This window comes from Erpetoichthys calabaricus, chromosome 1 (assembly GCF_900747795.2).
Source record: "Erpetoichthys calabaricus chromosome 1, fErpCal1.3, whole genome shotgun sequence".
NCBI lineage: Eukaryota > Metazoa > Chordata > Cladistia > Polypteriformes > Polypteridae > Erpetoichthys > Erpetoichthys calabaricus.
Window position 1 is genome coordinate 55,379,502 of NC_041394.2, and position 17,108 is coordinate 55,396,609.

Below are 17,108 nucleotides of genomic sequence, written 5' to 3' on the forward strand. Positions count from 1 at the left end.
TACGTACTTCTCTGCCACTCCCGACTTCCTCATGCAATACCACAGCTCCTCTCGAAGCTCCCTGTCATATGCTTTCTCCAGGTCCACAAAGATGCAATGTAACTCCTTCTGGCCTTCTCTGTACATCTCCATCAACATCCTCAGAGCAAATATCGTATCTGTGTGTTCTTTCTTGGCATGAAACCATACTCACTAATCACCTCACTTCTTAACCTAGTTTTCACTACTCTTTCCCATAACTTAATGCAGTGGCTATACAATTTTATCCCCCTGTAGTTACTACAGCTCTGCACATCACCCTTATTCTTAAAAATCAGTACCAGCACATTTCTTCTCCACTCCCCAGGCATCCTCTCACTTTCCAAGATTCCATTAAACAATCTGGTTAAAAACTCCACTGCAATCTCTACTAAACACATCCATGTTTCCACAGGTATGTCATGTGGACCAACGGCCTTTCCATTTTTCATCCTTTTCATAGCTGTCCTTACTTCCTCCTTGCTAATCCGTTGTACTTCCTAATTCATGATCTCCACATCATCCAACCTTCTCTCTCTCTCTCGTTCTCTTCATTCATCAGCCTCTCAAAATACTCTTACCATCTGCTCAACACACTCTCCTCACTTGTGAGTACGTTTCCATTTTTATCCTTTATCACCCTAACCTGCTGCACATCTTTCACAGCTCGGTCCCTCTATCTAGCCAATCGGTACAGGTCCTTTTCTCCCTCCTTAGTGTCCAGCCTCTCATACAACTCATCATACGCCTTTTCTTTAGCCTTTGCCACCTCTTTCTTCAATTTACGCCTTATCTCCTTGCCTTGTACTCTTGTCTACTTTCTGCATCTCTCTCTCATTTCTTCTTCGTGATCCTCTTCCTCTGTATACTTTCCTGTTCTTCCCCATTCCACCACAGGTTTCCTTTACCTCCTTCCTCTGTCCTGATGTCACATCTAGCAACCTTCTTGTTGTCACCCTTACTACATCTGCTGTAGTTGCCCAGCTATCTGGTAACTCTTCACTGCCACCCAGTGCCTGTCTCACCTCCTCCCTAAACTCAACCTTGCAGTCTTCCTTTTTCAGCTTCCACCATTTGATCCTTTGCTCTGCCCTCCCTCTCCTCCTCTTCTTCTTGATCCCCAACATCATCCTACAGACCACCATCCTGTGCTGCCTAACTACACTTTCCCTTGCCACCACTTTGCAGTCTTTAATCTCCTTCAGATTGACTCTTCTGCATAGGATATAATCTACCTGTGTGCATCTTCCTCCACTCTTGTATGTCACCCTGTGTTCCACCCTCTTCTTAAAATACATATTCACCACAGCCATGCTCATCCTTTTTGCAAAATCCACTATCCTTTGAAATCCGCTTCAATCACCACTTTCTGTCCCTTGGGTACACTGTCCATCACCTCATCCAACTCACTCCAGAAATCTTTTTTCTCATTCATCGAACACCCAATTTGTGGGGCATATGCACTGACAACATTCATCATCACATCTTCAGTTTCCACGTTCATAATCATTACTCTGTCTGACACTCTTTTCACCTCCTAAACGCTCTTGACATACTGCTCCTTTAGAATAATCCCTACCCTATTTTTCCTCCCATCCACACCATGATAGAACACTTTGAATCCACCTCTGATCCACCTGGCCTTACTCCCCTTCCATTTAGTCTCTTGCATGCACAATATATCAGCCTTCCTTCTCTCCATCATATCAGCTAACTCTCCTCCCTTACCAGTCATACTGCCAAAATTCAAAGTTCCTTCTGCCTCCAGACACGTCTCCCCCCTCTTCTTCTCCTTCTTCAGCCAACAGTAGCCCAATTTCCGCCAGCACCCTGTTGGCTAACAGTACTGGTGGCGGCCATTGTTAAACCGGGCCTCGACCAATCCGGTATGGAAATTTGTATCGTTTTCCGCATATTAATCTGGCAAAATTTTACACCTGATGCCCTTCCTGACTTAACCCTCCCCATTTATCCAGTCTTGGGACCGACACGAAGAAACACACTGGTTTGTGCATTCCCTGTGGCTGGGTTTGTTTAGTGCTTACCATATTTATTAACTGTATAGATCTATTTTGAATTTCATTGCTATGTGGAAACACTTTGTTGTTGTATGTGTAATTTTAAAAAGATTACAGGGTTGCTGTTACAAGTACTTTTCTGGTTGTCTATTTGTGTTTATAAAATTCTTAACTACTGAAGACCCTACTCAGTATTTCATCAGGTTAATTTGATGATATACAGTAATACTGGAGAAAGTAGTAATTCATTTTTGTTGAATACAATTAGTAACTCAATGTTATTATTCAACAGATGAGTCCAGCCACGTGATAAAAAAACTACATTCCTATTTTTGTATTCCTGCTTATTTTAATTGTTTTTTTTGGTTATTACAGAATTTCCCATTCTGTGTTATGTCCATTAATGTCACTCGAATTGCCATACATGCTCTCAGAGAAGAGGTCCTTACTAAGTAAGTACTGTACTGCTAACAGTCTCCCCTATATTGGCTTGAATTTTGTTTCTGTTTATCTTTAACTATGTGTGTCACTGTAACCGAGGTATTGTAAAAGCATCTGTTCAGAATGGAAAAATGTTAAATTAGGGCAGATGCTCGCTCATTTATATGATTATAAATACATTGCTCTTCTATATTCCTTAATGTGTTTTAGCTGTTTGTGTCTAGTATGCATTCTCTGTATAATTGTTGAAAGTATTGTTTATCGAGCCATAATTAAATTCATTTTGTAATATTTGTGAAATAGACAATAATTATTTTAAGATATTGATACTGTCAGGACCAGGCAAAGGTCAAAACTAAAAGATCAGAAATATAGTGAGCAACCAAGTCACTTGGGCAAACCAAAATCAAACTCAAAAAAGAGAATTAAACTAAAAAGATCCTAGCATTTGGTGTACTTGCAAAAGTAGCTAACTACACTAAAGGTTTGAGTTTTATCCAACTGAAGGTCAGTTGTCATTTCTGTATTTATACCGGACGTTGCTTATACGTCCCTGTCACATGACCATTAATTCTGTTCAGTAAATAATAAAGTAAAATAAGCTTATATTGTTCCTAAACAAGTTAAAACAATAAAATGTTCAAAAATAACACTCACTACAAAAGAGGCATAATGTAAACTACTACTAATTTTAAAAAAAAAAAAAACATCAGCTTTGCTTATTACCTTTCTTTAAACAAACCACAACAGTATGTAATTTGATTTTTTATATGCTAAGAATTTCCATATACCGGTAGTTATGTATTCTAGTTTAGATATGGGTTATTTAGCGACTTTATAGTGCCTAATGTGTACTCATAAAGCAGATTGTCAGAACATTATATGGGATTATATATATATATATTTTTTAAATACATGACACAGTCCAGAAAGGCAATTTAAACTGCTAATATGATTAATTAAAGCATAAAAGAAGAAATTATAAAAGTACCCAATCACTCCAAGAGCATACAGTATATAGTTCAGTAAGTCTGATAATCTTAATCTCCAGTGCATAAATGGTTCTAGTTAATTTTCCTGAAGCATCAATTGCATCCAGTCAGTTATTGCATTTTTCTGAGGTTTCCACATGTAAGCTGATAACCTCCCAACAAAATAAAATATTACACTTAGGATGTGAGAAACAAAAAAACATATTTTAGGGTGCTGCTGATTGCAGATTTCATTGCTGACCCAGTAAAAGGGACATTTTGCTCCTGTATACTGGGGAGTTGAAACAACTGACACCAGTCTAGTTATGAGCAGATGACAACCTGCATGCACCACATTGCACGCTTCATTAAGAACTCCAACAAACATGGACAAGTTCCTCAAATGCCTCATAGTATCACCTTCCTTGAACTGGTGACACCTCAGCACCACACAAGTTCAGATGGTATGGAACAGTGTGAGGTTTTGTATTTATCAGCCATACAAGATTAATTCCAAAACCCTGAACCAAACAGGAATGTCAAAAGAACATACAGTACTGCCAATGTTTTCTGAGGTATAGATTTACTGTTACTATGAAGCATGGTGAGCAATGGTCATTGTAGGTTATCTGTGGAGTGGTACCACCAAACATAGGCATTAAGCCTTCAGCAATAAAAACATTTGTAAGCAAAGCATGCTACTTACAAAAGTAAATTGTTTGAAGTGAATCCTTTTTTTTAATCGTAAAAATGAAAATCTTGAGGCTTCACAAAAACCTTTTTGCGTGTTTGTTGCACGTCGAAACGCCAAATATAAAGCTGACACAATTGCAGAACAGCTCGACTTGCTTTACATAATAGAGGTGTGCTGGACAACTCACACACCAGCAAACTCAAGAATATTATTCCTCTGTGCACTCTTTTCACTTACCCCAATTTTGCCAAAAATCAGAAAAGCCCATGTTATTCATTAAAAAGACAAATAGACACTATATTTGATTCAGTATTAAATACCCATGTGCCAATTTATTTAATTTAATATGTACACTGTATTTAAATGTCAAATATATATTTACTGTTACTTGTTAATATGTACCATCCAGGGTAAAATGTTAGGTAGTTTACATTAAAATTACTGCTTATAAATGGTCATCACTGAACAAAAATAAACTGTACACAATGCCAAAAGGGTTGACAACTACTGAGCTATATAGTACACGTGTAAGACATTATTTGGAGTATTGTGTGAACCTCCATATTATGGAAAAGGAAACAGCAACACTAGCAAAAGTAAAGGGAAAAGCAATGGGACTTATACCAGGAATGCAAGGTATGAGCTATGAGAAATGTTTTAAGGAGCTGAACCTTTTCAGTGTAGGTAAAGGATTAAGAGGTGACATGACTGAAGTATTCAAAATTATGAAAATAATTATTATAATGGACTCCTGCTTTTACTTTAAAAGGAAGTCTCCAACAAGACCATGTTGCGAAAATGGAAACTGGTTAAGAGTGAAATCACAAAATATTAGAATGTTAATCCTTCACATTGACAACCATAGATACTTGCAATAGCTTACCAAGTAGTATGGTGTATGTAGTACTTTGCAGATCTTCACAACTTGACTGGATTGTATTTTAAAGAAATGAAGTGAGTTGTACTGACAAGGCTGTTGGGCTGAAAAGGCTGTTCTCAAAAAATGTATACAATTAGTAAGTCTGTTCAGTCAAGTTTCTTCCCCCACCCTGCCTCCTCTGGCCATGCATCTTCTCCAACACATAGATACACACAAAGCATGTTACTGAAAAGTAGTGGAAAAAATCCTTGTTTTCACTGTTTCCAGGATTTCCTGCAAATTTTGAAAAGTGCAGCTTCTCAAGGCATAAAATGCTATATTGACTTCTGGCCAGATGTCCACCAAGGAACTTTTTGAACATCACTATTGCCGTATTGGATTCTTGGTGCAACTGATTTATATCATTTAACATTCACCACCAGTTCTTTAGTTTTGCAAATGTTGTGTTGTATTGTAGCCTCCTTGCGTAAAACTTCAAATTTACAAATATGTTACTATATCGGTATCACTATCTCCAGTAATGAGGTCAATAATAAAAAAAATGATCAGGAAACCAGGGTGCAAGGATGAATTTTATACTTGACATCACTTGAGTATCAGAAAAAACACTGACATGCCTTTCTTCTGCTCTGGAGCAGATGTGAAACCTCTATATTAAGTCTCATTGATTGTGGTGTTCCCAACAATTTAATGCTCAGTTGAAATGAGCTGGTTGAATCTACAGTGAAGATAAGATTGCATGGTGTGAAAGACATTTCAGAAGTGAAAACTAGGCTTTCCACTTGTGTATCTGCCTTCCCCAAATATGTAGACTGTGAAACAAAATCATTATTTTATCCTGATACAACTTTACCACCTGAACATATGCAAATAGCAGAGAAACCAAATGTTCATTAATCTCCTTTTTATGTATACTTAAATAACTTTTTCAAAAGAAATCATAACATGAGAAAATAATCACTCTTCTACAGATCTGTTGCAGGGAAGTTTAAATAAGAAGCTGAATGAAAACTGCAAAATGCAATACAGCTGATCTGCACAAATTTTCAGTACATTTGGACTCTTCTCAGTAAGGTTTTGTGTTGTGATTCATCACTGTCATGACTTGTCCTGGAATTAGCATGAAAGCCATAAACTTGCATTGCTAAAATCTGCTCCATACTGAGAATTAGATCTGACTGTTAAAGAAAAGAATTTTGTTCATTTGGTTCCTCTGGTTTCATCCATGGGTAGGACATCTCAACCTGTGTGTACCCTGGCCAGTATTTAGGATAGGTTAGATAGAATGTATTATTTTAGAGGAAAATGTGTTTGCAGCAGGAAAGTACAACGACATAAGACATTGTTACACAGATCCAATAAAATAAACAGAGATACAACAACTGACAACAAGTGTTATCATATACAACAACAACAACAACAACATTTATTTATATAGCACATTTTCATACAAAAAGTAGCTCAAAGTGCTTTACATAGTGAAGAAAAGAAGAATAAAAGACAAATAAGAAATTAAAATAAGACAACCTTAGTTAACATAAAAAGGAGTAAGGTCCGATGGCCAGGGTGGACAGAAAAAACAAAAAAAAACTCCAGAAGGCTGGAGAAAAAAATAAAATCTGTAGGGGTTCCAGGCCACGAGACCGCCCAGTCCCCTTTGGGCATTCTACCTAACATAAATGAAATAGTCCTCTTTGTAGTTAGGGTTCTCACGGAGTCACTTGATGCTGATGGTTATACAGACTTCTGGCTTTTAATCCATCCATCATTGTTGGAACATCATGGTGCTTTGGGTAGATGGTGGTGGCACAAGCCACCACCAATAGGACACCGGAAAAGGAAACAGAAGAGAGAGTAGGGGTTAGTACAAATTTTGAATGAATAGTTATTATAATGAATTGGATATACAGAGTGTCAGGATTAAATTACAGTGAAGTTATGAGAAGGCCATGTTAAAGTAATGTGTTTTCAGTAGTTTTTTAAAGTGCTCCACTGTATTAGCCTGGCGAATTCCTACTGGCAGGCTATTCCAGATTTTAGGTGCATAACAGCAGAAGGCCGCCTCACCACTTCTTTTAAGTTTTGCTCTTGGAATTCTAAGGAGACACTCAGTTGAGGATCTGAGGTTGCGATTTGGAATATAAGGTGTCAGACATTCCGATATATAAGACGGGGCGAGATTATTTAAAGCTTTATAAACCATAAGCAGAATTTTAAAGTCAATTCTGAATGACACAGGTAACCAGTGTAGTGACATCAAAACTGGAGAAATGTGTTCGGATTTTCTTTTCCTGGTAAGGATTCTAGCAGCTGCATTCTGCACTAACTGCAAACGATTGATGTCTTTTTTGGGTAGTCCTGAGAGGAGTGCATTACAGTAATCTAGTCGACTAAAGACAAACGCATGAACTAATTTCTCTGCATCTTTCGATGATATAAGAGGTCTAACTTTTGCTATGTTCCTTAGGTGAAAAAATGCTGTCCTAGTGATTTTATTAATATGCGATTTAAAATTCAGATTACAATCAACGGTTACCCCTAAGCTTTTTACCTCGGATTTTACTTTTAATCCTAATGCATCCAGTTTATTTCTAATAGCCTCACTGTATCCATTATTACCAATCACTAAGATTTCGGTTTTTTCTTTATTTAATTTGAGAAAGTTACTATTCATCCATTCTGAGATACAGGTTAGACATTGTGTTAGCGAATCAAGAGATTTAGGGTCATCAGGTGCTATTGATACATACAGCTGTGTGTCATCAGCATAGCTGTGGTAGCTCACGTTATGTCCCGAGATAATCTGACCTAATGGAAGCATGTAGATTGAGAAGAGCAGCGGACCCAGGATAGAGCCTTGTGGAACACCATATAGAATATCATGTGTCTTTGAGTTATAATTACCACAACTAACAAAGAATTTTCTCCCTGCCAGGTAGGATTCAAACCAGTTTAAGACACTGCCAGAGAGGCCCACCCATTGACTAAGGCGATTCTTAAGAATATTATGATCAATAGTGTCAAATGCGGCACTCAAATCTAAGAGGATGAGAACAGATAAATGGCCTCTGTCTTCATTTACCCGCAAGTCATTTACTACTTTAACGAGTGCAGTTTCTGTGCTGTGATTTGTTCTAAAACCTGACTGAAATTTATCAAGAATAGCATGTTTATTGAGGTGCTCATTTAACTGCATAATGACTGCCTTCTCTAGAATTTTACTTAAGAAAGGCAGGTTAGAGATGGGTCTATAATTTTCAAGAGAAGAGGGGTCGAGATTATTTTTCTTAAGTAGGGGTTTAACTACCGCAGTCTTAAGACAGTCTGGGAAGACCCCCGTATCTAATGACGAATTTACTATGTCAAGAACATTATCAATAAGCACACCCGATACTTCTTTGAAAAAATCTGTTGGTATTGGGTCAAGGGCACAGGTGGATGGTTTCATTTGAGAAATTATTTTATGCAAATCAGGTAAATCTATCCTAGTGAAAGACTCTAATTTATTTATTATGGAGTACTGGGGTTTCGGGGGATCCTTAGTGTTGGGGAGATATACTATGTTATTTCTAATATCATTAATTTTTTGATTGAAAAATACAGCGATAGCCTCACAGGTTTTACTGGAAGTACTTAGGAGGCATTCCTTTGAGTTACCTGGGTTTAACAGATGATCAATTGTCGAAAATAAGACTCTGGGATTACTAGCATTGTTATTTATAAGCTTAGAGAAATAGCAGCGCCTCTCAAGACGGACTGTGTTATTGTATTCTGTTATTTTAACTTTTAATATCTCATAGTCAATAGTTAGTTTAGTCTTCCTCCATTTACGCTCAGCTCTACGGCATGTTCTCTTTAAATCAGACACTCTTTGGGTCTTCCAAGGTATAACAATGCTAGAAGATTTTTTAACTGTCTTTTCAGGTGCAACTATGTCAACAGCAGCCCTCACTTTAGTATTAAATCTTTCCACCTTACTATTTACATTCTCCTCGCTATTATAGTTGGCACTATAAACGGACTGATTGGTTAGAATGTTTGTAAGTTTTAAAGTTGCTGATGAGTCAAAGAAGCGTTTTTTAACAATATGCTTCTCATGAGTGTTTTCTATCATTATTTCTATATTAAAAAGTAGAAGAAAATGGTCTGAAAGACCCGTATCAATGACCTGCTTTATATCAACTTTTAGTCCTTTAGTAATCACTAAGTCTAACGTATGACCTGCTTTATGTGTAGGCTGATTAACGAGCTGTCTCAAATCAAAAGAGTCCAGGAGGTTCATAAATTCTTTTACTTTTTGGTCACATTGATTATCTACATGAAAATTAAAGTCGCCGACTATTAAGAGTGCGTCATAGTTCGTAATTAATATGCACAGGCTCAAGATTAGTACAAAGAAGAATTACTTTTAACAGTTCATAAAGTAATAATGTAGAATTTAGCAGCATCCCTACAAGTAACAAATAAGAGTTCTTAAATCTGTAGCTCTTTAGTTTCGTTCTACTCCACTTTATATAAAATGTATGTGCTGATTACTTCCAGGTTCACTTTTATTTTTAACTTGCTTGTTATCTAGATTCTTGCATACATCTGACTTAAGTATTAAGTATTTATTTTCACATGATTTATTGTTTTGGGAACTACATGCAAGCTTTTTGGGAACAGCTGTGTTTAAGGAGAACATGCTGTGGTGAACCCCAGATTTTTAACATGCAAACAAAGTCCATCGTCTCTAGTCTCTCCAATTATGACAACACTCTGCTTGTCCGAACAAATGGAACCATCCAGGAAAATTATGCTCACTGGTGTATGATCATTCAGCCAGTTTTCTGTAATGCAGATGAGGCACACACTCTCTCTGCATAGTTCCTTACTGGTGTATGCAGAATGACTCATTCCAGATCATTCTTTAGTGCCTTAGTGAACACAGTTAAAAAGATCCATAAAGCAGTCAAGCTTTCCTTTATTGCAATTTTATCCTTGGTTGAGGAACCAGAGACAATAAGAATGAAGAGATGTTGTTAAACACAAAAATATATCAAGTGTTATCTTCATATACTATATGGTTTGTTACCTCCAGTAAAAAACATCAAGCCAGTTCAGAAGGGTTTGTGCTTTGAATGTTGTGCAGAAATATAGTAAATCTAAACATTTTAAAATGTTTATTATCTTCTTATCCAAAACATTATTGGCAAACAACAACTTTTGCTGCAGTCATTACTCTAATTTTCTGTGGAGACATGTTTAATGATCAAGGCAAATGTGCTAAGTAAAGTAAAACGGTAAAATGTTATAGTCCATGTTTACGCAGGAAAGTACTTGCACACCTTTTTGTGTCTGCCCTGTGTGTGTTTCATATTGCTTTAACCCCCTTTTTTCTTTTTTTTTTTTATAAATACAATAAAGTATTAAACTAAATTGACTATTCAATGTACTTGTGTTAAAGGAGATTTTTTTTAATTTCACTGGGTGGCCACTATAAAAGACCATTCTAAAGCAATTGAATGTCTGATTACTTCTCCTTGTTTGTATGTTGTTGCTCTGATCCACAGGGAATGCAATAAAAGACAGCAGGTGGTGGGGGTGTTAAATGACTTTTATGTGGCCACATTTCTGCAACTGTACCAAATCTGGAAAGCTCAACACAAAACCATCTCAGATTCAGGCATTGTGTTGAAAGGTAAGATTTTAATGAAGAATTCCTAAGAAAACTCACTAATTCTTATCCTTACTTCATTTTTGGCTTGTGGACAGTCACGCAATTCAAGGTATTGTTCCTTCTTTTGCCCAGTGGTGCCAGGATAAGCTGTGGTGCCACATGAGGAATGGTTGAAGGAACTACTTTTTTAACTTTAGACAGTAAGACTTTGAGGACCTTCAAAACCTGATGTATTTTGAAGGAAAATGATTGACAAGCTTGTTGGACTGAATCAGAATTGGGTTCTCATCAGAACTGTTCTAGTGTTTTAACATGGAAGTGCCAATGGGGCAAATCACACACTAAGGTTGTGTCAAGACATAACAGTTGTGCACCTCGCCCATTGACTGAATGTTTTTTTATTCAGACAAGCAGAAACTGATTCAATAAAAATGTGTTCAAATATAAGAGGATTAGTCATATTTTATACATATATATTTTAATAAAGAAAATTATTGTGTAAATGTTAAGTCTTCCCTATTTCTTTAAGTTTATAAATTACATTGAGTGTTTCGAGTATGGATTATTTTTTTGTACAATGTATGTATTATTTCAATATTAATCGAGAATGTTAAGATTTATTAAACTGACCAAAGCTGTATATCTTACAAACTATAAATACTATATATATTTCTAAATTTAATATAAACTTCAAAATTTCCCCTTCTAATTTAATCTATAAGGTAAATGTATAGGGGCTAACCAGTCTTCCTTATTACTCTTGTTCCTGTAATGTTTTTTAATTTTTTTTAAGAGGAGTATAATATTTATACCCCTGCTAAGTCAGGTAATACTGGTTGGCATACAGTAATTTTTGCATAACTTAAGATCCAATTTTAAAACTACTTAGGCTAAAATATTTTTTTCTGCTGCTAAATTAACTGTTTTTTATAAGATCTGAAAAACAAAAGTTGGGTGGCACGGTGGCTCAGTGGGTGCCTCGCAGTAAGGAGACCTGGGTTCACTTCCCGGGTCCTCCCTGCGTGGAGTTTGCATGTTCTCCCCGTGTCTGCGTGGGTTTCCTCCGGGTGCTCTGGTTTCCTCCCACAGTCCAAAGATATACAGGTTAAGTGGATTGGCAATCCTAAATTGTCCCTGGTGTGTGTGTGCATGTGTCCTGCGGTGGGTTGGTGCCCTGCCCGGGATTGGTTCCTGCCTTGTGCCCTGTGTTGGCTGAGATTGGCTCCAGCAGACCCCCGTGACCCTGTGCTTGGATTCAGCGGGTTGGAAGATGGATGGATGGAAAACAAAAATTCAAATTTGATTCCAGCATATACAAAAAATGAATTTCCTCTTACTCTCCTTTTATTGCATGCCTTCAGAACACCAACACCTTTTTAGAAACCGAACAAACAAATGTATTAAAGTGCAGCAAGAAAGTACTTAGAGTGGAGAGAAGCCAAAATAAATGTGATTATTGTAAAAGCCTATAGCTCTGTTTTTGTGTCTCCTGGTACAGTGTGCTTATTTTGTGAACATTTCCAGTAATTTGATTTTTACTGAGAGTAATTTAAGATGTGTCTCAAAAAGAAAAGAATTTTGGTCATTTCGAACTAGATTTTAAATTCTTATTCAAAATACAATTCAAGTTAACTTGTACATTATTTTTTTGTGTGTATGTCACTGCGTATTCCAGAGGTAGAATCAGTTGCCAAGAAGAATCCAAAACAGCTGCTGCGACGACTTGAGAGCTATCTAAGTGAGCAGAAATCTGGAGCATCGGCCCTGGAAGTGACATCTCCAAGTCCCTCTCCAAACTTAAGAGTCAGTGATCCTTGGCTGAGTTCATCTTCTAGTAGCAAAGATTTAAAATTTATTGGTGTCTGTGAGCTACCCCCTGAGATGGAAGGTGAGGCAAGACTCATCTGATCTCGCTTCACCTCTTGACATTTTGGATTTCAGGGACAAACTTTTTGTTGTAAACATTTCATTGCAAAGGCATGGCAGTTACTAGTAACAGAAACCTCTCCAATCCGTCATTCTGATTATTTTGTTACCAATTTTAGTCCAAGACCACAAAGCTTTGTCTTTAGCTCAGTCAAACCAGCATTAATGTATGCTTGTGATGATCAGCTATTTATGTTTTAATAGTATCTTGTCTACAAACCACCAGAGGTTCTGTTTTACCTGCAGAATATAATATTTATAATAATATAAAATATTAGCTTTTTTCTTTTTTTACATTGTTATACCAATCATTCTAGCCAAAGCTGTTGAGATCATATTAATGTAAATATTAATATTCTGTGAGAAAACTAAATATGCTTAAGAGATACTTTGTTATGAATCAGGAATCTCCTTAATTTTAGTCACGTGAAGGAAAAACGTCTTGAATGCAAACGCACTTTTGTTTTATCAGCCTAAGGAATGTTTTTTAATAGTCCTATGTTAGAACCACAAACACTTTATGAAAGTGTTATTTGCTTTTTCCAGCTTGGATATCTTTAATAAATGCGCTATGTATTTGTGTAATAAGATGTTTGTTCTCAGTACTTTTAGATGAAGAAACAAATGTAAGTTTTATATTTCAATTTTTGTTGTTGAGTTGCATGATCACTGTGATGGAGACAATGTAGTTTTTTTCTAGCTTGCTAACCCTTTAGTTATAGGGCCGCACAGTGAGTTGTGCAAAATTAGTAAACTGTGAAACTAACTCAAAATTAAGCAGTGGGATAACTCTTAATTTATAAAATAAAAAATTGGTAAAGCTTAAATTTGAAGCTGCAGATGGTAAATTATTACTCCAGTAAGGGAAAATGCACAAAGATAATAAGTCACCTGTACTGGTTTGTATTTAGAACTGGTTTTATAAAGCATGGCATTGACTCTTATATTGTCGAGTCTTTGTTTTTCAAAAGGACATACTGTAGTCTTCAGTGAAGAGGAAGAGGAAAACTGCCTTTAAATATATTGAGTTGTCACTAAATGAATGAACATATACACATCTCCGTACATAAAGTCACCCATGTAATAAATATATCGAGGATTACTCAGGGCTTACTCTTGTACAGTGAATCAGACAACCAGAGCAAAACACAGTAAGATCAAGGAGAAGTAAAATGCTGACATCATGCCTTTTTTCAGCCAAGTGTGAGAGACTTTTCGCTACAGTGTAGAAGAAAAGGTCTTTATGTGTCTGTTCAGTTTTTTATTTTCCAATTTCCAATATTATTTAATTTCTTAATTGTGCATATCTCAATTCTACTCGGCTTGCCTTTTAATAATAAAAAAAAAAATCAGGAATAAAAATTAATGACAATCACATAAGCCAAATTTTAAACACAAGGTAGCAAAACAACAATACAAACTAAAATAGTGAACACCACAATGGTCAAAAAGTGACATACTTTTTGAAGAAACCCATAGAGAATTAAATGTAGTGTAGTGAACGCCTTAATGCAAAATTCACTATCTGTTGGGGAAAACCGTCAACCTTTAGATTTAGTAACTTACAGCACCTTCATTGGAACAGTTCCTAAATCAAACATTACCTGTAGCTGTACATTCCTACAAATTCCTTGAAGCTACTCCGGTTTATAGAACAAACTGCTTTACCTCATTGAAATGTTTAGGTTGCCTCCCATAAAGTGTTTACTTCATGTCAAGGTACAGGACGTCAGCTAGGTTAAGGTCAGAATTTAAACTTTAAAACATAAACTTTATGCTTCAGCTGGTTAGTATCATTTTCTTGCTACGCGGCCAACATTTTTTAAAGTTCAGTTCATAAATATTCATGTATACAAGCTGTTGATGCAATACAAAAGTTATCATTCCCTTAGTGACAGAAAGGATGTTCTGAATCTTGAAGCTACAAGGTAGTCTACAAATCAGTGTACTCCCAACTTCTGACCTTCATAGTTTGGATGAGATGCTTTCATTGGGATATATTTTTATTATACAAAAAGTAATGTTTCTGATTGATGCCACAAATCCTTCTAATGGTCATCTGTTTCATCTAGGTGCTAACCACTGTGCTACCCCTCAAGAATAGAACTAATTCAAGGCATTTTTCACTAATGTAACATACTTTAGAGTGGAATGATGATGAGAATTTAGTCGAGATCCGAGTATTAATAATAATTGTATAAATTAATAAATCCCCTTTGAATGACCTATCCAGGAGTACTTACTGCCTTGCTCTTTTTGCTGCTAGGGTAGGCTTGACCTCTTTGTGTTGCTGGCGATGAAAAAGTGGATTTAAAACTTACATCTAAGAAGTTAAAAAGGTACTAGCTAAAGTTGCACACTTGACAAAAATACTTAAGAATTTGTGTCACAGATGTATCTTAATGACAATAATGTACAATAATGCAGAATATCACTGAAGAAAAAGAAATAATAATAAGTTTGAGAGAGAACCAGAATGCTGCTCTTATGGACTGCCTGTATGATCTTGAAGACGGATGTCCCATTTCTACAGGCTGTGCTGACTGAGCCATGTGCCAATGTCCGCCTATTACACCTTCTTGATTTAATTCTAACCGAACGTTCAGTGCTATCAAATATTTATTATTGTTGACTGTATTTTTTTTTCCTGTATCTAACTTATGTAACATTGTGTACAAAAACACTCCAGTATGGGTAAAACCTAACGCACTACTTCTATGTGGGCTATTACAGTACTTTTGTATGAAGTACAGGCTCCCACTTATGTCACATTAAACAGCTATCTAGCAATACTTAAAATGCTTTGAAAATGGTAACCAGAATATGAATCCATTCACAGCCTTCCCTTCTTTGTTTTTTGCATCCTATAAAGCAGTGTCTCTCTCGCTTTTTAACCCTTTTGCTGTGCTGAAATTCCTTTTAATAAATATAAACTGTCATCACAAACATTTCCTTAGGGTGGTCAGCCTGTTGCGCTCTTGACTGCCAAACAGCACAGCTAGAAAAACCAAACCCCTATGTCAATGAAAGGTATAGTTAAAACTTTTATATATCAAGTTCACATTTTTAAATGACATTAAAGTGTGCAAAATGGTAGTTCTTTCTTAGAGAATTCTAGTGTCATGGTAGCTTAGGTACTATAGAAATCAAGCATCCTGGTCACCTGCTGCTGAAGACCAAATTTCTTTGTAAAAAGAACAGATTGCTGAACAGCAGATAGAGGTTTTGTCTTGGCTGCACCTCCACAGGGGGCTTCTTTTTAAGAGTGAGCAGTTAGGGGTCCAAATGTAAAATTAGCCGCTGCTGGTTTCAGAGAATTACTTTAAACTTTGCTTATAAAGACCCTTGAATTGTGTTCAGTGGGTTTATTGTAGTGTCTGTTAGTACAAATTAGCTAGGAATCAATCCTCCAGCATTTACCTTCAGGGCATGCATTGTTGTTGTTTTTTTTTTTTTTTTTTCCTTCTTCTTCTTTTCATTGTTCTTCAAACGTAAGAAAATATTTTTTTTCCTCTATCCAGATTCCTTTTTTTGTAAATAATTAGCTCTATGCTTTAATGAGTGGCTAATGCAATCCCCAAGTTGATGGAAGTTCTCTAATTTGTGACCTGGACTGGTGAATATCTCATTGATAGCTTCACTGATCTGTGTACCACTTTCAACAAATAATGTTAAAATAAATTTTTTTTATTCAAATATTGCTGAATCTGTGGATTTCTGTGCTGTATCTGGTATCCTTGCTGAACTGTCCTCCCAAACTAATTAATATTTTAGTAACTTACTGCTTGTTTTAGCTTTTACATTATTTTTAAGCAAGGAAGTTCTATGTGAAAAGTCACATTTATATTTGGACTGATGCAGTCTTTAATATTCTCAGTAGTGAAGAAAGTTTAAGCAAACAAAGCCAACCTTGTCCCTTCATAAAACTGATTAAAGCATGACTTTCCGACCCCATACGAAGGTTTCCATTTGAGACATTTAAGTTTAATAAATTATGGAAAAGCCAGTAATACTTTTTTTCCCTTGTGCTTGCTCTTGGAAAGTAAGAAATTGCTGAGCTTGCAACAGTAATCAGATGAGCGAAGCATTACAAACACACTGATGTCTGGGGACACGGTGGCTCTGTCTGGTTTTGGTTTATGTATGCAGATTTGAGTCCCAGCTTTTGTCACCACAGCAGAAAATGTTAAAATATTGTCATTTTGAAAACACTTACAAGGCCTGAAAAATGACTAATGCACTGGGTCATTTAAGAATACAAAAACGTCTACCCTATTTCTTATCCTGCTTAGTCCAATGCAGGGTCATGGAGGGACTAATCCTACAGGAGAACCATTCATTTGAAGTGTTGCTTTCTAGTTTGTAGCTTTATTTTATTTTTTTAATAATGTTTAAGGGACAATAACATTCATTTGTGGCCTCTTTGTTCATTTTTAATGTATATTATTTGAATAATAATAGAATAGAATCTTTAAAGTAAATTTGATTGGGATCATGTTAG

At 36.2% G+C, this 17,108-nt stretch overlaps 1 protein-coding gene across 3 annotated transcripts in view; it reads left to right on the forward strand.

Annotated features, from left to right (window-relative positions):
* The window catches only part of elmod3 (ELMO/CED-12 domain containing 3), a 48,972-nt gene extending 32,667 nt beyond the window's left edge, over positions 1–16,305 (forward strand). For all 3 annotated transcript variants that reach the window (XM_028799839.2, XM_028799847.2, XM_051927650.1), the window contains 3 exons: positions 2,412–2,488; positions 10,575–10,702; positions 12,357–16,305. In XM_028799839.2, the coding sequence (XP_028655672.2) occupies positions 2,412–2,488; positions 10,575–10,702; positions 12,357–12,589 (438 nt within the window). In that variant the 3' untranslated portion in view covers positions 12,590–16,305. The remainder of the gene's footprint in view (positions 1–2,411; positions 2,489–10,574; positions 10,703–12,356) is intronic.
* Positions 16,306–17,108: the final 803 nt, after the last annotated feature.